Source organism: Sprattus sprattus (assembly GCF_963457725.1).
Source record: "Sprattus sprattus genome assembly, chromosome: 6".
Classification (NCBI taxonomy): domain Eukaryota; kingdom Metazoa; phylum Chordata; class Actinopteri; order Clupeiformes; family Clupeidae; genus Sprattus; species Sprattus sprattus.
This window is the reverse complement of record NC_137925.1, coordinates 28,785,062-28,808,364: the sequence shown is the minus strand read 5'-3', so window position 1 is coordinate 28,808,364 and position 23,303 is coordinate 28,785,062. Positions and strand designations below refer to the sequence as shown.

Sequence of the window (23,303 nt, the reverse complement as noted above, 5' to 3'; positions counted from 1 at the left end):
AGCGGTAAGAGAGGGTGCTGTGTGTGAGCGGTAAGAGAGGGTGCTGTGTGTGAGCGGTAAGAGAGGGTGCTGTGTGTGTAAGAGAGGGTGCTGTGTGTGTAAGAGAGGGTGCTTTTTGTGAGCGGTAAGAGAGGGTGCTGTGTGTGTAAGAGAGGGTGCTGTGTGTGAGCGGTAAGAGAGGGTGCTGTGTGTGTAAGAGAGGGTGCTGTGTGTGTAAGAGAGGGTGCTGTGTGTGTAAGAGAGGGTGCTGTGTGTGAGCGGTAAGAGAGGGTGCTGTGTGTGTAAGAGAGGGTGCTGTGTGTGTAAGAGAGGGTGCTGTGTGTGTAAGAGAGGGTGCTGTGTGTGAGCGGTAAGAGAGGGTGCTGTGTGAGCGGTAAGAGAGGGTGCTGTGTGTGTAAGAGAGGGTGCTGTGTGTGAGCGGTAAGAGAGGGTGCTGTGTGTGTAAGAGAGGGTGCTGTGTGTGAGAGGTAAGAGAAGGTGCTGTGTGTGAGCGGTAAGAGAGGGTGCTGTGTGTGAGCGGTAAGAGAGGGTGCTGTGTGTGAGCGGTAAGAGAGGGTGCTGTGTGTGAGCGGTAAGAGAGGGTGCTGTGTGTGTAAGAGAGGGTGCTGTGTGTGTAAGAGAGGGTGCTGTGTGTGAGAGGTAAGAGATGGTGCTGTGTGTGAGCGGTAAGAGAGGGTGCTGTGTGTGAGCGGTAAGAGAGGGTGCTGTGTGTGTAAGAGAGGGTGCTGTGTGTGTAAGAGAGGGTGCTGTGTGTGAGCGGTAAGAGAGGGTGCTGTGTGTGAGCGGTAAGAGAGGGTGCTGTGTGTGAGCGGTAAGAGAGGGTGCTGTGTGTGTAAGAGAGGGTGCTGTGTGTGTAAGAGAGGGTGCTGTGTGTGAGCGGTAAGAGAGGGTGCTGTGTGTGTAAGAGAGGGTGCTGTGTGTGTAAGAGAGGGTGCTGTGTGTGAGCGGTAAGAGAGGGTGCTGTGTGTGTAAGAGAGGGTGCTGTGTGTGTAAGAGAGGGTGCTTTTTGTGAGCGGTAAGAGAGGGTGCTGTGTGTGTAAGAGAGGGTGCTGTGTGTGAGCGGTAAGAGAGGGTGCTGTGTGTGTAAGAGAGGGTGCTTTTTTGTGAGCGGTAAGAGAGGGTGCTGTGTGAGCGGTAAGAGAGGGTGCTGTGTGTGTAAGAGAGGGTGCTGTGTGTGAGCGGTAAGAGAGGGTGCTGTGTGTGTAAGAGAGGGTGCTGTGTGTGTAAGAGAGGGTGCTGTGTGTGAGCGGTAAGGGAGGGTGCTGTGTGTGAGAGGTAAGAGAAGGTGCTGTGTGTGTAAGAGAGGGTGCTGTGTGTGTAAGAGAGGGTGCTGTGTGTGAGCGGTAAGAGAGGGTGCTGTGTGTGTAAGAGAGGGTGCTGTGTGTGTAAGAGAGGGTGCTGTGTGTGAGCGGTAAGGGAGGGTGCTGTGTGTGTAAGAGAGGGTGCTGTGTGTGAGCGGTAAGAGAGGGTGCTGTGTGTGTAAGAGAGGGTGCTGTGTGTGAGCGGTAAGAGAGGGTGCTGTGTGTGTAAGAGAGGGTGCTTTTTTGTGAGCGGTAAGAGAGGGTGCTGTGTGAGCGGTAAGAGAGGGTGCTGTGTGTGTAAGAGAGGGTGCTGTGTGTGAGCGGTAAGAGAGGGTGCTGTGTGTGTAAGAGAGGGTGCTGTGTGTGTAAGAGAGGGTGCTGTGTGTGAGCGGTAAGGGAGGGTGCTGTGTGTGAGAGGTAAGAGAAGGTGCTGTGTGTGTAAGAGAGGGTGCTGTGTGTGTAAGAGAGGGTGCTGTGTGTGAGCGGTAAGAGAGGGTGCTGTGTGTGTAAGAGAGGGTGCTGTGTGTGTAAGAGAGGGTGCTGTGTGTGAGCGGTAAGAGAGGGTGCTGCGTGTGAAAGAGAGGGTGCTGTGTGTGTAAGAGAGGGTGCTGTGTGTGTAAGAGAGGGTGCTGTGTGTGAGCGGTAAGAGAGGGTGCTGCGTGTGAAAGAGAGGGTGCTGTGTGTGTAAGAGAGGGTGCTGTGTGTGTAAGAGAGGGTGCTGTGTGTGTAAGAGAGGGTGCTGTGTGTGAGCGGTAAGAGAGGGTGCTGCGTGTGAAAGAGGGTGCTGTGTGTGTAAGAGAGGCTGCTGGGTGTGTGTAAGAGAGAGGGTGCTGTGTGTGTAAGAGAGGGTGCTGTGTGTGAGCGGTAAGAGAGGGTGCTGTGTGTGTAAGAGAGGGTGCTGTGTGTGTAAGAGAGGGTGCTTTGTGTGAGTGGTAAGAGAGGGTGCTGTGTGTGAGCGGTAAGAGAGGGTGCTGCGTGTGAAAGAGAGGGTGCTGTGTGTGTAAGAGAGGGTGCTGTGTGTGTAAGAGAGGGTGCTGTGTGTGAGCGGTAAGGGAGGGTGCTGTGTGTGTAAGAGAGGGTGCTGTGTGTGTAAGAGAGGGTGCTGTGTGTGTAAGAGAGGGTGCTGTGTGTGAACGGTAAGAGAGGGTGCTGTGTGTGAGCGGTAAGAGAGGGTGCTGTGTGTGTAAGAGAGGGTGCTGTGTGTGTAAGAGAGGGTGCTGTGTGTGAGCGGTAAGAGAGGGTGCTGTGTGTGTAAGAGAGGGTGCTGTGTGTGTAAGAGAGGGTGCTGTGTGTGAGCGGTAAGAGAGGGTGCTGTGTGTGTAAGAGAGGGTGCTGTGTGTGTAAGAGAGGGTGCTTTTTGTGAGCGGTAAGAGAGGGTGCTGTGTGTGTAAGAGAGGGTGCTGTGTGTGAGCGGTAAGAGAGGGTGCTGTGTGTGTAAGAGAGGGTGCTTTTTGTGAGCGGTAAGAGAGGGTGCTGTGTGAGCGGTAAGAGAGGGTGCTGTGTGTGTAAGAGAGGGTGCTGTGTGTGTAAGAGAGGGTGCTGTGTGTGAGCGGTAAGGGAGGGTGCTGTGTGTGAGAGGTAAGAGAAGGTGCTGTGTGTGTAAGAGAGGGTGCTGTGTGTGTAAGAGAGGGTGCTGTGTGTGAGCGGTAAGAGAGGGTGCTGTGTGTGTAAGAGAGGGTGCTGTGTGTGTAAGAGAGGGTGCTGTGTGTGAGCGGTAAGGGAGGGTGCTGTGTGTGTAAGAGAGGGTGCTGTGTGTGAGCGGTAAGAGAGGGTGCTGCGTGTGAAAGAGAGGGTGCTGTGTGTGTAAGAGAGGGTGCTGTGTGTGTAAGAGAGGGTGCTGTGTGTGAGCGGTAAGAGAGGGTGCTGTGTGTGTAAGAGAGGGTGCTGTGTGTGTAAGAGAGGGTGCTGTGTGTGAGCGGTAAGAGAGGGTGCTGCGTGTGAAAGAGGGTGCTGTGTGTGTAAGAGAGGGTGCTGTGTGTGTAAGAGAGGCTGCTGGGTGTGTGTAAGAGAGAGGGTGCTGTGTGTGTAAAAGAGGGTGCTGTGTGTGTAAGAGAGGGTGCTTTTTGTGAGCGGTAAGAGAGGGTGCTGTGTGTGTAAGAGAGGGTGCTTTGTGTGAGTGGTAAGAGAGGGTGCTGTGTGTGAGCGGTAAGAGAGGGTGCTGCGTGTGAAAGAGAGGGTGCTGTGTGTGTAAGAGAGGGTGCTGTGTGTGAGCGGTAAGGGAGGGTGCTGTGTGTGTAAGAGAGGGTGCTGTGTGTGTAAGAGAGGGTGCTGTGTGTGTAAGAGAGGGTGCTGTGTGTGAACGGTAAGAGAGGGTGCTGTGTGTGTAAGAGAGGGTGCTGTGTGTGTAAGAGAGGGTGCTGTGTGTGTAAGAGAGGGTGCTGTGTGTGTAAGAGAGGGTGCTGTGTGTGAGCGGTAAGAGAGGGTGCTGTGTGTGTAAGAGAGGGTGCTGTGTGTGAGCGGTAAGAGAGGGTGCTGTGTGTGAGCGGTAAAAAAGGGTGCTGTGTGTGAGCGGTAAAAAAGGGTGCTGCGTGTAAAGCAAAACACAACTCTCAGACTTGACAGATGTGGAGTTACCTGGTGGTAGATGACAGATGTGGAGTTACCTGGTGGTAGATTGCTCTTCAGGTGTTGCAGTATGGTGAGAAGGGGAGTGAAGAGCTGGACCAGTCGGTCTGTTGTGGCGGTTCTGACCAAGGAGGTCCTGGACTCATCCCCAGGGAGGCACCTGTCCTTCAGACTAAACCCTAGTGCATCACAGATCACTGGAACACAACGGGAGGGGATTTAGACGGTTACGATGGAAAAGGTTTTTCTTACTTTCACGCAACTGATTTAGAATGAAACCAAATCTGCAGTCACTGCGATTCTTTTAACTAAATTGCAGAAAGTGTCATTTCTAAGCCACAGCTACCCTGAGCAATCACTCAAGGTTACTTTTGCATGCAGAACTCAAAAGGTGGATAGTTTGTTGAAATTGTGTGTAGCCTCTTCATTTTAAGCATTGACATATATGATTTTTGCACTGGCTGCTTATGAAACTCTTGTCCAGTTCATTGCAAGTGTGTAATTATCAGAACTACCACCAGTACCAATTCTCACACTGTTACAGAGCTGCAAAATAATCAACACAATGGATGAAGAGGCGCCGTTGAGGATGGCACACCCAATGTCTGAATCCACAACATGGACCCAGTGTTTTACCTGAACGCGTTCATTAAACGAAAGTTACACCATTAACAGTCCTGTATCCAATCGCTGCGTGAGATTTCTATTCTGTCTATGCCTGGCAAGTGTGAGAGCGCCGAAGTTGCGTAGTGGCCATGAGCAGTATTGCAGACATATAGATATTTAGACAAATTATAGCTCGCAACACAGTGAAAAAAATAACTGAACTAGTTCATTTTTTGGAGCTGTGAACTTAGTTCAAAATTTTGAATTATGAACTATGAACTGAACTAGTTCATTTTAAAATTTGTGAACTATGAACTGGACTAGTTCATGTAGAAAGTGAACTTTCCCAACACTGCATGTACCACATTTGGTTAAGTGTTCAATCAGACTGTAGGAACTGCAGACATAAACAGGTAGACTAACCCCTCATCAATCAGACTGTAGGAACTGTAGACTAACCCCTCCCCTCACCAATCAGACTGTAGGAACTGTAGACTAACCCCTCCGCTCACCAATCAGACATAAACCCGTAGACTAACCCCTCCCCTCACCAATCAGACTGTAGGAACTGAACTGTAGACATAAACAGGTAGACTAAGCCCTCACCAATCAGACTGTAGGAACTGTAGACATAAACAGGTAGACTAACCCCTCCCCCCACCAATCAGACTGTAGGAACTGTAGACTAACCCCTCCCCTCACCAATCAGACTGTAGGAACTGAACTGTAGACATAAACAGGTAGACTAAGCCCTCACCAATCAGACTGTAGGAACTGTAGACATAAACAGGTAGACTAACCCCTCCCCTCACCATTCAGACTGTAGGAACTGTAGACTAACCCCTCCCCTCACCAATCAGACTATGGGGTTGGCAAGTGTGACGTCACGGATCCAAATCCTCAGCTGCCAATGTATACTGTAATGTTAAAGCCAATATTTACGGTTGGATTGTAAAACGCCTGCTAAGGTTACGAAGGCAAGGAACACCTCGTTGAAAAGACGAGACCACGAGGATTCATCTACATTTTAAAGTAAGTCGATCAGACCTTTATATCTCATTCAATGAACTCCATGAAAGTGCGACTAACAAAAAGGACCCAGTGCTGTTTGTGCTAACGTTAGCCACGCTACAATTTCAAACAGATTTGTGAGTGTGAATGTTATGACAGGTGGCAGCTTGAAAGGGAAAGTTCAGGCTTCAATGAAGAAAAAAGAATATGAGGTGGAGGTGAGGAGAAACATTAGCTAAAATATGTGGGTGTCGACTAGAAAACTGATGTAACTGTTCGATGTTGACGTTTACTATGTTAAAATTGCTAGCGATGGATCCGGAAGTGACGATTTTGGTCTTGGTGACGCATCGACTTGCCAACCCCATAGGAACTGTACTGTAGTCATAAACAGGTAGACTAACCCCTCCCCTCACCAATCAGACTGTAGGAACTGGACATAAACAGGTAGACTAACCCCTTCCCTCACCAATCATTTTCTTTGAGTCGAGTCTAAGATTGATCTTACCCTCGTCCCAGTGCATGCAGGCAGTGTTATAGAGAATCTGTGAACAGAAGCCCTTCAGCACGTCAACACATTCAGCCGGGATGAAATCTGAAAGATAAACCAGATTGGGTTAAACCGGTAATGTATACAACAGTGTTTAGATAAACCACACTAGGTTCAACAGGTAATATATAAAATAAACCACACTAGGTTCAACAGGTAATATATAAAATAAACCACACTAGGTTCAACAGGTAATATATAGGATAAACCAGGCTAGGTTAAACAGGTAATATATAAGATAAACCAGGCTAGGTTAAACAGGTAATATATACAATAGTGCAGGGGTCTTCAACGTTTTTCAGGCCAGGGACCCCCAAACTGATGGCGAGATGAGCAGGGACCCCCTACTATATAAATTGCATAACATTTTGTTTATAATATACTGGGCCTAGTGCCAAATTAACATAGCTACCCTGTTATTGTGTATTCAATACTAAGCTATTCAAATAATACAAAGGTTAATATATTCATTAACATTTTTATTTTTTAACATTGAATTTAACCTAACATTTTTGAACAACGAATTTAACTTAACATTTTTTAACATTGAATTTAATTTAACATTAAACAACATGAAAGGTACAGGGTGGCCGTGCCACTGCCATTTATAAACATACATCTTGCAAACAACTCTGAGCTAACAATTAGTAACAACTTATTAAAATAATTCACAGATATGTATGTTTTTTTTTTCATCATACATAAAAAAGGGACAGTGAATCCTCAAGCATCTGTCGATGGTACACATCCTCCCACATTAGTGAGATGTATCTTCTTTTCAATAACTCCTGACTGACACGATCCAACGGATGACGTAGGAGGAGTCTGGTGCATGGAGTTGTGTTGACAACATAGATGTTATAGTGAGATTGACAGGTCAACAAACCAATCACACCGCTAGCAAGTTGTTAAGATTGTAGGTAGTAGCATGCTAACATTAACTAGGGGGCTCATACACCTCGCAAATCCTCTCAGACTTATTTTTCAGTTACAATTAACGTTTTTTGACCTTGTACAGTGTCTTTTTGTCTTTATTATTTTTTTTTTTAAATCTAAGCAAAAAATTGTCAAACTAACAATTTATAGGTACAAACAAGACCAGCTATGGAGTTTGGTCCGCTTTTATTTTTGATCTTCGCGCTCTTTAGACTTGAGCAGAAACGCGATCTGATTGTCGTATTTGCATGAAAGGTGTTGTGAGTGAACCTGTGCCCAGCTTGAGAAGGCTCCTGTGTGTAGCTGAATGTATCGATTGGACTGAAAGATAACGTCTTCTCGATCAATTTATACGTTCGCTACAATATGTTGGATTTATGTTAATTAAAATTCAAAGGGAGTAAATACAATCCTGATTCGGAAGACATTTAATTTGTGAAAAAAAAAATTGGTTGAATTTTTGTTTTTTTTTAGAAATATATAAAAAAAAATGTCTTATCAACCAAAGATTTCGCGACCCCCCTGCAGTACCTCCGCGGACCCCCTGTTGAAGACCCCTGCAATAGTGTTAAGCATAAAAATTGGCTCTTCTATTGTTTTCTTCAGACAGCATGAAAAGGCCAAAGAGGACCATATTAAACTATTTTGATATTCAATTTGGTCGGATGTCAGTTTGTTACTGCAGTGGCTGCAGTGCTCATACACCATATGACTCATGGCTGCAGTGGCTGCAGTGCCCATACACCATATGATCTAATGCTGCAGTGCCCATACACCATATGATCTATTGCTGCAGTGCCCATACACCATATGATCTAATGCTGCAGTGCCCATACACCATATGATCTATTGCTGCAGTGCCCATACACCATATGATCTATTGCTGCAGTGCCCATACACCATATGATCTATTGCTGCAGTGCCCATACACCATATGATCTAATGCTGCAGTGCCCATACACCATATGATCTATTGCTGCAGTGCCCATACACCATATGACCAGGGCTCGAAATTAACTTTTTGGCTTACCAGCCAACATGGCTGGTAGATGAAAATATTTACCAGCCAATCATATTTTTTACCAGCCAAAATTAAACCTGCCATTTCAGACCTACTCTGACATTGTTTGATATAAACAATATTTACCTATGATTTTAATATCATTGTTGATCACTCTCAGAATGGATTTAAATCAACCAATATTGCCCAATTTGCTGGTGACAGCTGCAACACGCGCTGTATAAGCGGGGATAAGCTTATTCAGCCATTGCTCTTCTTCTACGCTTATACTACCACAGTCAACGTATTTCAGCCACTGCCGTGGCTCTCCATTATTCGCAATGAGCCACCTACTGCAACATGCCATTGGTGTAGCTGTAGCTGCGGTTGTGGCTGTTGTTTCTTCCTCCCTAGATGTTCTCTGCACCTTTGCTGGAGGTGATGCAACGGCAATGAATCGGCACATTATTTTAGCTTTCGTTTATCTGCGTTAACTTGCGTGTGGTCAACTAAGTCGGTTTCAACTTTTGATTCACGCTCAAAATATAAACCTTTGTATTCGCTGGCAGAGTATTAGAACTTTGTATTCGCTGGCAAAATATTAGAACATTGTATTTGCGCGCAAATTGTTATTGTTGTATTAAAATTCTAAGAACTTTATGTTACCCTTTCCCTTCTCCCACTGCTCGTGTTGGCATTGCAAGCTATTTTTAACCATGAAGGCCGCAATAGTCGGGAGATTTGCTCCGCAATGTCACTCGCCAAGTGGCGGAGCATCAGAGACAATTTAGTCGCCAGCCCAAAAATCTACACGCCATTGGCGCTTGGCGGGTGCCAATTTCGAGCCCTGCATATGACGCATGGCTGCAGTGGCTTCAGTGCGCTAGTCTCCCATACACTATATGATCTATGGCTGCAGTGCCCATACACCATATGACGCATGGCTGCAGTGGCGATACATTCATTATTATTATGATTATCTTGTGCAGTACCTCCTCTGGAGCCCCGGGTGAGCCACATGACTAACAGACATCATTACCTCCTCTGAAGCCCCGGGTGAGCCACATGACTAACAGAGACATCATTACCTCCTCTGAAGCCCCGGGTGAGCCACATGACTAACAGAGACATCATGTGACCCCTCCAGTGGATCATACTCCCGCTGACGTTGTGATGTCCGCTGACGTTGTGATGTCCGCTGACGTTGTGATGTCCCTTATAAAATAAGCATCTTATTACAACGTTGCTGAACTCCAGCCACAGCATCTCCTGGTACTGCCTGCACAGTTCCACACATAAGTCTGACTTGATCAGGTCTCTCCAATGAACCGATTTTTGCTTTTCACAGATAGGCCTTGGCTGTAGCTCTCTCACACAATGAAGTTTGTCCAAGAGGGCTTCCGTAGGGTCTACAATATGACCAGGCTTGGATGGCAACAGCAAGTCAGTGGATGAGACTAAAGCCTGGAACAGGATCTCTAAACACTCACAATCTCTATGAACAAAAAACCTAAAGGGAGAATCTGTGCAGTAAGCACAAGGTTGGAGACCTTGTGTGGCCTTGTTAAGACACAAATTAAAATTGTCTACTCTGGCTTGAGACCCAGTGGGACCATGTCCTAAAGCCCGGCTCGAGAGCATCGATAGAATCTGCTCTGGATGTGACCAATCAAAGCCTGAGCTTTCTGGATGTGACCAATCGAAGCCTGAGCTTTCTGGATGTGTCCAATCAGAGCCTGAGCTTTCTGAATGTGACCAATCAAAGCCTGAGCTTCCTGCAGCCAGGACAGAGGCGGTGATGAGGTCACTCTGATGAGAGGCCCAGAGGTATAGCTGCTCAGCCACGAGCTGCCCTCGCTGCTCAGCCAAGATCTTCATCAGTTGGAATACGCTGAAGGTCCTGGGTTCTGGACCCATTCTAGGCAATCGACCACTTAAGTGAGGCCAGTCTGAGAGCAGAATGACGTGTTTCCTCCAAGCTGCTGCGTTGTGCAGGGCCTCCTCCTGAACAGTGTGGTTGAAGACCTGTATGGAGGCCAGCAGGTCCTCTAAGGCTTCTCTTGGCACATGGATGAAGCGTTCAGCGGCAAGGACACACAGGGCAGTGTGGATGCAGTGCTCCATCAGGAACAACGCCTGGAGACCCAGAAGTCTAAGCGTCTGGCACATGGTGCTCATGGTCTCCTTCCACCAGAACAGGATCCTCCTCAGGTAGACGTTGGAGTGGGCTTTGGCACGCAGCTCCTCCCAGTGGCTCAGATGCACTCTCAGCTCTTGGCATAGCGCTCGTAGCCCCAAGTTCCACATAGAGCTTGACTTATCCCCTCCCTGTGTTATGCTCCCCACCAATAATAGCCTTTCATGGTCCAGCAACACAGAGAGCTTGTTCACGAAGCAGTGAGCCACACGCAAGCGCATGGAATACTCATGCAGGAAGATGAGCTTGGCCCGCTCCTCCAGTAGCCCCTGCAGCTGCCCATAGTGCTGGCCAAAGGCGGACGCCTGCGAGTGGTAGTAAGCATCACCGTTGCTAGGAGATGACAGTCCCTTGACACAGCCGTGCGGCTGAAGAGGTCTCCCACTGTCCCACAGAATCTGGTACTGTGTGCTCAGGCTCGACACGGTCTGCTCGATGCCTTGTAGACGAGCAGAGGAGCGGGATGACAGGTTCTGGCACGTCACAAACGTGTTCTCGTTCTCACAGTCCCAGCCGCCATCCTCCTCCTTCTGCCTGAGCAGCCAGCGCAGGCTAGGGTTCAAGCGGGTCCGCAGGAGGGCCTCCGCCCGCTGGAGAGACTTGGACAGGGACGCCTGGCACCAGGAGGCTGGAGGAGAGACCACAGTTTATAATAATAATAATAATAATAACAATACATAATAATAATAATAATAATAATAATAATAATAATACATAATTATTAATAATGATAATAATTAATAATAATACATAATTATTAATAATGATAATAATTAATAATACTAATAATTATAATAATAATTGTAGTGGCTAAAAGTTCCCTTCTTTTGGTCAGTATGTAGTTCTAGAGTCTACGCGTGTACTGTATTTCAACAATGGTAGAAAACTGTGTTCGCTCTGTCTTCTACTGAAATTCTGACAACATTCTGACAAGTGCAACAAAGTGACAGTTGATATATCAAAAACTAACAATTGATACATTGATGCGTGAGCTCGCTACGTCACAGCTCACCTCTGGTTATTCCAAACAATGCAACCTCTGATTATTCAAACAATGCAATGCATGAGCACTAAACATATTTTAAACTGAAATGTAAACTATAAATACAAATATGCTATCACTATAATTAACAATCAATAAATATTAATCTAAATTATATAATGTCTAAATTTGAACAACAATATGAAAATGGCACTAACATTCCGGCCCCTAATTGCTCATCATGGGGATGACAATTACCTAACTAAAACTAAATACATTTCTACATTCTAAGATTCTTCCATCTCGAGCAGGAGACACAGCTTATTAATGGGTCTCTCTAAAGTGTCGGCCTTCGTTTTTACAAGGACCCGGCGGACAAACCCTTTGGCATCTGGGATTGTCTTCTCCACTTTTCCCATTAACCAGGACCCTCTTGGAGCCCTCTCATCCACGATGAGTACGACGTCTCCCTCTTTCACATTCCTCTTCTTCTCCAGCCACTTCTGCCTTTCTTGCAGGAGGGGCAAGTATTCTCTAGACCAACGCTTCCAGAAGATGTCGGAGATATACTGCACTTGCCTCCATCTTCGTTTGGTGTATAGATCCTCCTTCTGAAACACGCCAGGAGGGAGTGCTGGTTTTCCCTTGAAAAGGAGAAGATAATTCGGCGTCGGTGGCTCGAGGTCGTCCACATCATCAGATGACTTGGTAAGGGGTCTGCTGTTGATCACTGCTTCTACTTCACACATCACGGTTTGCAGACATTTGTCGTTGAGTGATTGAAGCTTCAGAAGGTTGGTAAGTATCTTCCGTACTGTTCTTATCTGTCGCTCCCAGACACCACTGTGGTGAGACCCAGCAGGCGGGTTGAAGATCCAAGTGACTCCTCTTTGCAGTAGAGCCTCAGAGATCTGGGACTGGTTCCATTCTTTCATCGCCCGGCGGATCTCGTGTTCTGTAGCTACCAGATTCGTTCCGTTATCGGATCTCATCACTTCGACTTGTCCTCTTCTGGCTATGAAACGCCTCACTGCGTTTATGCATGAGTCGGTGTCGAGAGAGTGTGCGATTTCTATGTGGACTGCTCTGACTGTAAGGCAAGTAAACAAGACTCCATAACGCTTTACTTGCACTCGTCCACGCTTTACTTCAAAGGGGCCGAAAAAGTCTACACCAACGTTAGTGAATGGTGGATGGTCAGGCAGTAGAAGATCAAGTGGTAGATTCGCCAATTTCTGTTCACTCACAGCAGCTTGACTCTTCCGGCATTTGACACACTTTGAAAGCACACTTCTCACCGCTGCATTTCCTTTACATATCCAGACCCTTTGTCTCAGCTGAGCAAGGGTATGGTTTCTTCCTCCATGTCCGATTTCCTTATGAGTGTTCCTGATGATCAAGGTCGTGATGTGGTGATCCTTGGCCAGGATAAATGGATGCTTTGTGTGTTCTGGCAAGGCTGCATGGTGCAATCTTCCACCAACCCGGAGAACTCCATCTTGAAGGAAGGGATCCAGCTTCACGATAGAGCTGCTTCTCTTGATCTTTTCACCTTTCTGCAGAGCGCGAAGCTCCTCATGGAAGGTTTGACTTTGGCTGAACTGAATGATCACAGTTTCTGCTCTTCTGACATCCTTGACAGTCAAATGGGTTCCTTTCAGGGTAGATTTCCATTTCTGCATGTGGTTTTTAACTGTCTTGATTTTAGCATCTGGACTTTCTGAAGACTAGACTTGAGACTGTCGGTTCTTCCTTGTTTCGCACAGACTTTGAAACAGCTCCTTCAGCCTCAACATCCAGGCCACCGCCTTCTTTAGGCTGTGCCAGTCGGAGTAGTGGTGAATCAGCTTGAAGAGAGGGTCTGTGCTTGAATCTATTGTCTTGATGATGTTCACATTGATCGTACGTTTCACTTCAGTGTCGTCTTCACTCATCTCTCTTGAGAACTCTGATAGGACAGGCCAGTGAGACTCACTCTTGACTAGGAATTCAGGACCTTCAATCCAGCTCTGACACTTCATGAAGTGCTCTGCCGTCATTCCTCTTGACGCATAGTCAGCTGGGTTAGAAGCCGTGTTGACATACTTCCACTGTGCTGGCCTTGTGTTCTCTCTGATTGTTGATACTCTGTTTGCTACGAATGTTTTGAAACGAGCGCCGTCGTTGTCGATGTACCAGAGGACGGTGGTGCTGTCTGTCCATAGCACAGACTCTTTGAGGTCCATCCGAAGCTCTTGCTTCATGAGCTTATCCATTTTCACCGCAATGGTAGCCGCGGTTAACCCAAGGCGTGGAATAGTAACTGGTTTAAGCGGCGTCGCTCGGGATTTTCCTACAAGAAATGAGCAGTGGACTTGACCGTGGCTGTTCTCGATGCGGAGGTAGGTGACAACGCCATAGCCCTTCTCGCTAGCGTCAGAGAAATGGTGCAGCTGTGCTGACATCACTGGACCAAATCCCTCTGGCTTGATGCACCTTCTGACAGAAAAGCTGGTAAACTGGCTCAGATCAGACAGCCAGGCGAACCATCTGTTTGCCACGTCTTTTGGAATTTCTTCATCCCAGGTAAGTTTCATTTCACAGAGACTCTGGACGATGGTCTTCGCTAGAAGAATGAACGGTGACAGGAATCCAAGGGGGTCGTATATAGAGCTTACGGCCGAGAGGATACCCCGTCTGGTGATGGGCATGCTCTTCACATGGATCCGGAACTTGAAGGAATCTGATTCTTTGCACCAGTCCACTCCAAGGGCCCTTTTCCATGGGTAGTTCATCCTTGTCCAGGTCTAGATTCTTGATCTCCTTTGCTCACTATTGTTTGGGAAGTGATGACAGAACTTTGCGGCTGTTGCTTGACCACTTAGTGAAGCGGAGTCCTCCAATCTCACACAGTGCAATGAGGTCCTTTGTCAAAGCTGTGGCCTTCTTCTCGTTGGACGTCGAGACCAGGCAGTCATCGCCATAGAATTGCTCTAGGACTGTAGCCACTGCTTCAGGTGCTGACCTGTCTTTTCCATCCTCTGCAGTCCGTCTTAGAGCGTAGTTGGCGCAGCTCGGGCTTGACTTGGCTCCGAACAAATGGACAACCATCTTGTACTCACGCGGAGGCTGGCTCAGATCTCCCTGTGGCCACCAGAGGAATCGTAGAAGATCAGAGTCCTCATCAGGAACTCTTACTTGATGATACATCGCTTCAATGTCAGAGATGAGTGCAATGTGTTCATGTCGAAACCTCGTCAAGACTCCAACCAGAACATTAGTGAGGTCCGGGCATTTTAACAGTTCCTCGTTCAGTGACTTCCCCTGAAACGAAGCGGCACAATCAAAAACAACCCGCAGCTTTCCCTTTTGTGGATGGATCACGCCGTGATGGGGAACGTACCATACTCTGCCATCGTTGCGATTGCGCTCGTCTTCAGGAACTTTCACTGCGTAGCCTTGTTCAGCAGGTCTGACATGAAGGTCTTGTTGTCATCGTGGAAGCTGGAGTTCTTAGCGAGTTTCCTTTTCAGGATAGATGCCCGTTGCTCGGCACCACATCTGTTGTTTGGCATCACTACATTTTTGTTTCTGAGAGGCATCCCAATGCTGTAGTGCCCATTGACTTTCTTGATTGTCTTGGTCACAGACTTCATGAACTGAACGTCTTCTTGTGACATTTCTGACTGAGATTGTGTTGACTGATGCCCTTTGACTGCAGTGACTTGACTTGAATTGTCTTGACTTGTTGTGATCGTTTAGAGGGCCATTAACGACCCACCCGAGAGTCGTCTTTACTGTGTAAGGCCCGTCATCTTGGCTGTGGATTATTTTCCACGGCTCCATCGCAGAATGAGCGTTCATTCCAATGAGTATGTCGACATCTGCGTCGATCTGTGGTAACCGTACTTCTTTACACAGATACGGCCATCTTTCTAATTCCTTCTCAACGGGAACGTTGTCCTTAGTTACAGGTATATCTGTGTGGGTGTAGACATCTGGCAGGCTTATGTACTTTTTCTCTGTCAGACCGCACACTTCCAGATCTGAGAGCACATAGCAGGACACAGGCTTCTCCTGGCCCATAGTACGGAGCAGCAATTGAGTCTTCTTGCCATGGACGCCAAGCTGTCTCATCAACCTTTCGGAGCAAAACGTAGCAACTTCTTGAGTCCATGAAGGCATACGTCTCTATTGTTGTGTTGCTCCTCTTGGATTTGATGCGCACAGGCACGATAGACAGGATGCAGGCTTGGGTGTTTCTTGCTGCAGATTTCACATGTGGCTCTCTTGTTACAGTCTTTTGCCATGTGCCCTTGGGTCAGACACCCGAAACAAAGTCCTTTACCTTTAATGAACTCAACTCTCTCTTTGTTTGGCAAACTTCTTATCTTGTAACATGCGCTCAGGGTGTGTCTGTTGTTACAGTACAGGCATGGCTCTTGAAACGCGTTGCTTGCCTGCTTGTACTTCCTTGGTTCTGAGGCATCCCCTTCGTCTTGCTTAACACTCGTAGCACAGCCAGTGGTTCTTTTCAGACCGCCTCCCTGGGCAGAGTTAAAGCTTGACCTGCCTTTTTCTTTCGCTTTGGAGTACTCGTTTACATCACCGAACAGTGGGTCTGAAGCTATCCTAGCTTGTCGGTTGATGTACGTTGCTAGATCAGAGAACTTTGCTCTTCTTCCTTCCCTTTCTTGTATGTCGAAAGCTATGACTCTCCATCTTTCACAAAGTCTGAAAGGCAACTTTGAGAGGACGATCCGAAGGTTGCTTGGGCTGTTCACCTCCTCGAGGTATTCCATGTTCTTCATGACATTGTTACATCCGGTGGGAAAGATGGAGAAGCTGTGAAGTGATTTGGCATCTTCTGCTTTGACTTGAGGCCATTTGAGAGCCTTGTCAACATAGGCTGCAGCTATTTTGTACTCGTTGCCATAGTGATAGGTCAAGAGCCTTCTCGCTTCATTGTAGCCTTGTTGTGCGCTCATGTGTTGGCAACTTCTCACAAGTTCTCTTGGTTCACAGCTGGTGAATTGCTCTAGATAGTATGAGTGGTCTTCATCGTTGTCTGTACAGCTGTGGATGATGTGCTAAAAAGCCTTCAAGAATGGCAGGAACTCAAAAGGATCGCCACTGAATACAGGGACTTCTCGTTGAGGTAAGTTGGCTAGTCTCTGTTGTGTGACTATCATCTCTGTGGTATCCTTCTGTTTCAATATCACTTCGCCAAGTTCAATCTGCGTTCCATTGGAATTTGTACTTACGAATTTGTTGTTGTTGTTTTTATCCTTTACTTGCACATAAGACTGGTGTGTAGTTGGAAAGTGAGAAGCACTGTTGTATTGGCTAACTCGAAGACTGCTGGTCAAGTTTGGTCTGACATCTGGAGCATGATGTTCGATGGTTGCTGCTGTAGGCATGTTCTTGAAGCGGTAGGAATTCATTCCGTCGTTGTCCATGTTATCATACTCTTCAAAAACTTGTAGCTTTGCTGTTGAATCTGCGATAGCAGTCTCGACATCTAGTTCCTCCATTTGAGCCTTCAACTGAATCTGCTTGGCTTTCATTTGAGCCTCCATCTGCATCTGCTTGGCATTCATTTGAGCCTCTTCCAAACTCAGTGCCTGTTTCTTCTTAAGTGTGGCTGCGCGTGCGAGTAGGGCTGCGCGGTTAGCTTCCTCTTTTCTACGCACAGATGAAGCAGTAGATGACACTGTGGATGACTTTGAATGTCTACTGCTTACACTGCGTACAGTGACTGAACTGTATTTTTCATATACGGCTGAGGCACTGTCGTCTGGATCCATATATTCAACGGCAGACTCACCTTGCTGTGTCGTTGCGCCAGTCTTTGGGAGTCACATATTCAGAAGCAGCCTGTTCGTAAGCGGGGTTGGCGTGCCGTCTTGCTTCTATTATCCAAAGCTCTATATTAGTCAAAAAGTTCTCATACTTCATAAAGTTTGGCTCACTCCAATACTGCTGATCAGCTTTCCTTTCTTCGTCTGATAACAGTTCACTAACTGTATTATTCACTTCAATAAAATCATTCAGAAATTTGGAGTTATCACTGAGATGAATCTTTTCCACTAAAAGTGCATTAGAATCATTTATCATGAGGTTTTCAATTTCCTCTGCTTTGGAGACAAGGCGTGCTAATATATGTTTCCTAAGTTTCATTTGTTCATCACATTTCTGTTGTAGGGCCTTTGTGGTCAACTTGATCTTTCTTTTTCGGTCTAGCTCCACATTGCCTTCCATCCTGGTTTCATCCAAATCAGACATTTTAAATTGGCTACTAATGTTAGACAAGTCTCTTATAGCAAGCTCTTGCAAACTTCTGAAATCCGGTTTAACAGTCCTTTCACCTCAAAACATGTAAATGCTTTCCAGAGAAAGATTCCAGGGCTGTCTTAATTTTCAGAAACAAACTCGAGCTTCTTATGGGCTTATATGACAAGCTAGCAATAGCACTTTTCTCAAATGTCCTGTGTGGCGAACGGCAAGTAGCACGTCTTGAAAGTTCTAATATGTTTTCCTTTTTTACTTCACAACGTTACTTGGCTACGTTGATTACAATGACATAATCATCCTTATTTCGCCAGCAAGATCTTTAAATAGGCTTATCAGTTCATTCAATGGTTCTTTGGGTACTCATCCATCATCATAGAAGTCGTCTGGAAATCCGGTCGGCTGCAGTTGTAATCACCGCTAATGCTTCAGCTGGCTAGCTTCCTTCATCAACTGGTGTCCAGGGCAACGCAGCTTTCCATGGCTTACGATGATCCTCTCTCGCCTTCGGCAACAGTTTTCTACTTAATGTAGTGGCTAAAAGTTCCCTTCTTTTGGTCAGTATGTAGTTCTTATCATATTCCTTAAGTAACCACTCTTAGACGGAAAGAAAACGAGTCTACGTGTGTACTGTATTTCAACAACGGTAGAAAACTGTGTTCGCTCTGTCTTTTACTGAAATTCTGACAACATTCTGCAACAAAGAGACAGTTGATACATCAAAAACAAACAATTGATACATTGATGCGTGAGCTCGCAGCTCACCTCTGGTTATTCCAAACAATGCAACCTCTGATTATTCAAACAATGCAATGCATGAGCACTAAACATATTTTAAACTGAAATGTAAACTATAAATACAAATATGCTATCACTATAATTAGCAATCAATAAATATCTAAATTATATAATGTCTAAATTTGAACAACAATATGAAAATGGCACTAACAATAATAATAATACATCATTATTATTATTAATAATAATAATAATGATAATAGTAGAATAATAGTAATAATAATACATAATAATACATAACACATAAGTAATAATAATAAAAATTCATTTTATTTTTAACGCACTTTTTATTCAAAAGAATCTCAGAGTGCCTCAGAGTTTTGGGTTTTAGTCATGAGCCACTGTGGACCGAGAGCTTTGAACTCTGAAATATGCATTATTGTTATTATTATTTGTTGTTTTTCAAATAAATACCACTGTCTCTGGAAAGTTGATCTTCAGGCAGTATTTCAGGGGATACTCCTGTTCTCTTCTGGTAGAAAATAAAACAACATTTACACTTGTAAAAGGTTGAAAGGTTGAGACAGCACTGCATATACAGCCAGAGATACATTTGACATCTGAACGAGACAATGATATTTACCAAGTCATCATCTGATGAACTGCCATCTGGAGGTTCACTGCAAGCATGTGTCTCCATGTGACCTACACAAATATATGAATTAGGATATTATTCTTTTGTTTTTATGCCTTTAATTGACAGATTAGTGAAGAGTGGGACAGGAAATGAGAGGGATAAGAGGAGGGGATGAGAGGGAGAAATGACAACGGGCAGGATTCGAACCTGTGTCCTCCACGGGCGTCAAACCCGAATGTGGTAGGGGCTACTGTTTGCGCCACAGTGCCCCCCAGGACATCATTCTTTGAACAAGATTCTAACTCACAACGTCAGAAGAGTGTCAAATGTCACAGAATGTCGGATGTCAATCGAAGACTATTAAATAATACTGCAGACATCCTGTCAAGCTTGGGTTGAGTTTGTCATGGACTGAGGAGGACATCGACACCTTACCAATTCTATCAAGCTAGCTGTGCTTTTTGAATAAATACCAGGACGGTCTGTGCCATCAGACCCATGCTGGTTCAAATTTGAGACTAAAAATGCAGATAAAGTACTATACTGTAGCAATGTAATGTTTCATTATCTAAACTCGGTCCAACCTGCTCCCTCTTGTAGTCCTTCCATGCCACTCTGGCCCTGTGCGACATCCTTCTGCCCTTCTTGAAAGGTGACATAATTTAGGGCCATCCCGTAGCCCTAAACAAAAACAATATATAAATATATATAAATACATATATTGATCAAATTAAAAAAGACACCAGCAGTCAAATACAACATTTGGAGGAAAAAAGTCAGGATTTAATTAAAGTTCGTAGTTTAAATTAGCCTGGATACCAGATCGAACCCCGCCCACAAAATTTGAGGTTGGGAAGTTCGGTCTGGCTCTGTGCCGTTGGGGAGAGATTATCAGAAGGCAGAATTCTGCCGGACCAATCAAATTGTCAGGGCGGTCTTTATACGATGATGGACAGATGACCAACCAACGCTTGAGTTGAATTAACGATAGATTCCAAATCGTAACAAGATGGCGGCGTCTAGGGAGCCTGTTAGTGGGACATATTTTATGTGATTCAAGCTATCTACACGACTTTTTCATGTCTACATTGACTCGGTTAGTTGTGTATGTGCAACACGAATGTTGGACAGTATTGTAGGTCTTAAAGTAACACTATGCAACAATTATACTTCAGGATTAGGGTTAGGATACGCAGTTTTACCTTTAAAAAAACAGCTTGAAAAAAATTGGGGCCCTACAATGACTTTTAATATGGAGAATCGCCTCCGTGCCATACCAGGGTCCATAGGCATATAACTTCTTTCTGTAGTTTTGCAGGTGGCAGCCCGTCTTGTTTACTGTCTGCCGATCTAGTAAGTAGCTTATTTGCCATCTTGCTTTGTCTTGTGTTGCACTAGCTTGATGTTTGACTGTGTAAGGACAGTCGTTGAGGAACTAGTTTGTCAATGTCAAAGTCAGCACATTTCAAGAGATTTCGTTAGTTTTAGCTGCTAGCATACCGTTAGCGAATGGCTATTGATCCGTTGTGCTGCTTTTTATTGTTAGGTTATTGCTAACACTTAGACCAAAAATCCATTGAAACACATAGTAGCTAGTTAGCCTCGCTGCTAATAAGTATAACGTGAGCTTGCATATCTCACAGATATTGAGAGCACATTCATTTTGAAAGAGGAACAAAGAAACGCGATTATCTTTTCCACGGTAAAAGCTATGACCAACTTGACTATAAAAGGAGCTTGTTATCGTTCAGCAAACTATATTGTTATACGTACTGAAACTTTAATATTCAACACACGGTCGGTCTACCACAACATTTATTAGCTTATAGCTGAATACAATTTTGACTACGAACTTTAATAATTGGCGGTCAAAGGCCTCCTGCCAGTGGCATGAACCTCCTGATGGCACATGACAGATAAAGATCTATCCTGTACTGCACAAAAATGTGTAGACTGCGCGCAGACCGTGCCTGCAGAAGTATACCAAAATGCAGACCAAAACCGTCCCTCCTTTGCTCCAATAGGCATGCATCACCATGAGGCATCTTGCTGCGCCTATCTAAAATCTTTGGTGAGTAGGCCATCTGTTTCACAGGCAGGTATGTGAGTATTTATTAAGCATACTGTACTAGCCGTATCGGTGTTACTCTTACAATTATAATAAAAACCCTTGATTGGTATAGTACCCTTCATACAAAACAATGCAACTCAAAGTGCTTAACAGCAAAGACATTACGTGGAGAGGCATGACATGCACAGTGATCCACATAAAGACATAGAATAAACATTAAACATGAAACATCAACATACAAACTGGGATAAGGTGCATAAACATAAAACATTATAATCACATTATGTCGCTGTATCTAGTTAAAGTGGTGAAGAGATGCGTTTTTAGCTTTCTTTCAAAAATGTTTTTCGACTTACAGGTGTGTTTTACAGGTAAGTGTGCAAATACATGATGTGCAATTGTGCATGTATGCGAGGCCTATGTGCGTGTTTCACAATAAACTGTAAGAATGCTTAACAGGTCGGCCTTTGTGTGGTAGTATGTCACAGGCGCGTTCACGCACAACTTTATTTCCAAAAGCCTCCCACCTCCTATTATTGTGGTCACATGCCCACGCTCGTCTCCAGTTAAAATAAACAGAGTACATCCTCAAGACTCTGACGCAGAAACGAAATGGACTGTTATCTCTACAAGTGAAAATATTCTTTATACGATACAAACTTACATTCTAGTCTACTTGGCTGTGTCCCCAAATATTATGCTAGAAATATTCGTCTACATTGTCCGGCACGGCAATTCCAGAGTTCTTGAAATGATCATTTAACGTTGGCCAAAATAATATAAATCTGAGTGAGACAAGTGAAAACTTTCTGTTACCATAGATGAAAACCATGCAAGTCCTACCGTTAGACAATGTCGTCAGACATCAGCCGAGAACACCCATGTTTTCCTTTGAAGTAAATAACGCGATTAGTTAACTAAATTAGCAACCACAGTAGCCAAACATACGGTAGCGTAGAGATGGATGGCTACCATGCTAACCTTTAAGATAGCTCGGAAAGGTTACTGTTATGCTAGTTAACAAGCTAACTTGCTCATTAAGCCAGTGCTGAGCCAGAGTCCACGTCCATCTTCATGTATTGGACATCACTCGACATTTTATTGCCGTATTTACCCGATCATTTTAGCCCACTCTGCTCAAAGTGTTAATCCTTTATTAGCAACGGCAAGGGCTAAATCTGGTACAGGTTACCAGGTTGTAAGTAAGCCGACATGCAGTAGATGGAGCTGGCCAATCCATACAGGTTCTGTTGTGAGTTTCTGTTGCCAGGTTCGATGGAAATTTCTAGGACAAGAAGCTGCGAAAAAAAACACGCATACGTGGTCAGAAAGCATTGGCTGAACTGCACAGCCGGCACAATGCCAGTCTGACCCTGTGTTATTCCGTGCATCTGACAATAAAAACACTTGACTGGACTTGACTGTTTTTCTTATTTGGATTGGTGCTTTTTCATGTTTCGTAAAAGCCTGTTGGCCTACATTGCCAGTGGGATCAATAAACTAAATATATCAAACTCAACCTAATTCAGCCTATATAAAACACTGAGTTCTGTTCCAGTATTTATAGATTATTGGACTGGCCACTTAGTGTGCTAAATGGCTGGACAAGGTTATAAAACATGGTGCTAAAGGCTGAGACATTAATTTGAAAAATCGGTGCATTGATAGATTAAATTCTGTCCCTTTGAAACTAAATTAATTGGGATGCAGAAAATAGTGACTTTGTAATAAATGTCAATAAGCCTTTAAACACAAATCTCACAAACTCTACCAGCTGAAAATTATTCACAGAGTAATATTCAGCAGTTAGGCCTTAACCGTATAATAGATCTACAAACTTTTCAAATGCCTATTTCATAAAAGAAGCAATATTAGCCGTAAATTGGCCATAAAAAGCATCCAAGGTCTTTTTTCCACGCAACATTGATTATAACGTTGCCCAAATTAACGACAAAACTAAGAATCTGGCAACCTCGAGCTGTCTCTGGGTAAGCGTAAAAACCGTAGCATTACGTCACATGCAGTGTTTTAAACCAATCACAACAGATTCTTGAAGTCCAGCGTCTTCAGGGAATCTTAGGGTTCAAATACACTATGCTACACATTCGCGTTTTTTAAAAACGGGACGCGAGCAAATGCATTGAGTACGGCGCGCTTTGCGTGTGCGCCCCTTCTCCACCACGCGTTGCGTCTTTGTAGCGTTTTTTAGGTGCGCTTTGAAGTTGAACTATTCTCAACTTTCCAGCGCAAGGCAGAGAGGCACGGGTGGTGTTCGGCCGTAGCCGAGGTTTCATTAGGCAACAACACACATGGGATTATCCCTTACCTACCCCACTCCCACGAGTGCTATATTGCTTTTATAAAACAATTCTACAGTCAACAAATTAACATTTCAACACGAAGTTATTGATTAAAAATGGTTTATTTCGCATTGTTTCT

At 45.0% G+C, this 23,303-nt stretch overlaps 1 protein-coding gene across 2 annotated transcripts in view; it reads right to left on the bottom strand.

Annotated features, from left to right (window-relative positions):
• The window catches only part of ccdc142 (coiled-coil domain containing 142), a 36,426-nt gene extending 14,371 nt beyond the window's left edge, over window positions 1-22,055 (bottom strand). For both annotated transcript variants that reach the window (XM_080841265.1, XM_080841266.1), the window contains exons 1-7: window positions 21,708-22,055; window positions 19,378-19,474; window positions 18,800-18,861; window positions 18,631-18,688; window positions 9,058-10,794; window positions 5,992-6,078; window positions 3,905-4,063 (exon numbers count right to left, since the gene is read on the bottom strand). In XM_080841265.1, the coding sequence (XP_080697391.1) occupies window positions 3,905-4,063; window positions 5,992-6,078; window positions 9,058-10,794; window positions 18,631-18,688; window positions 18,800-18,861; window positions 19,378-19,465 (2,191 nt within the window). In that variant the 5' untranslated portion in view covers window positions 19,466-19,474; window positions 21,708-22,055. The remainder of the gene's footprint in view (window positions 1-3,904; window positions 4,064-5,991; window positions 6,079-9,057; window positions 10,795-18,630; window positions 18,689-18,799; window positions 18,862-19,377; window positions 19,475-21,707) is intronic.
• Window positions 22,056-23,303: the final 1,248 nt, after the last annotated feature.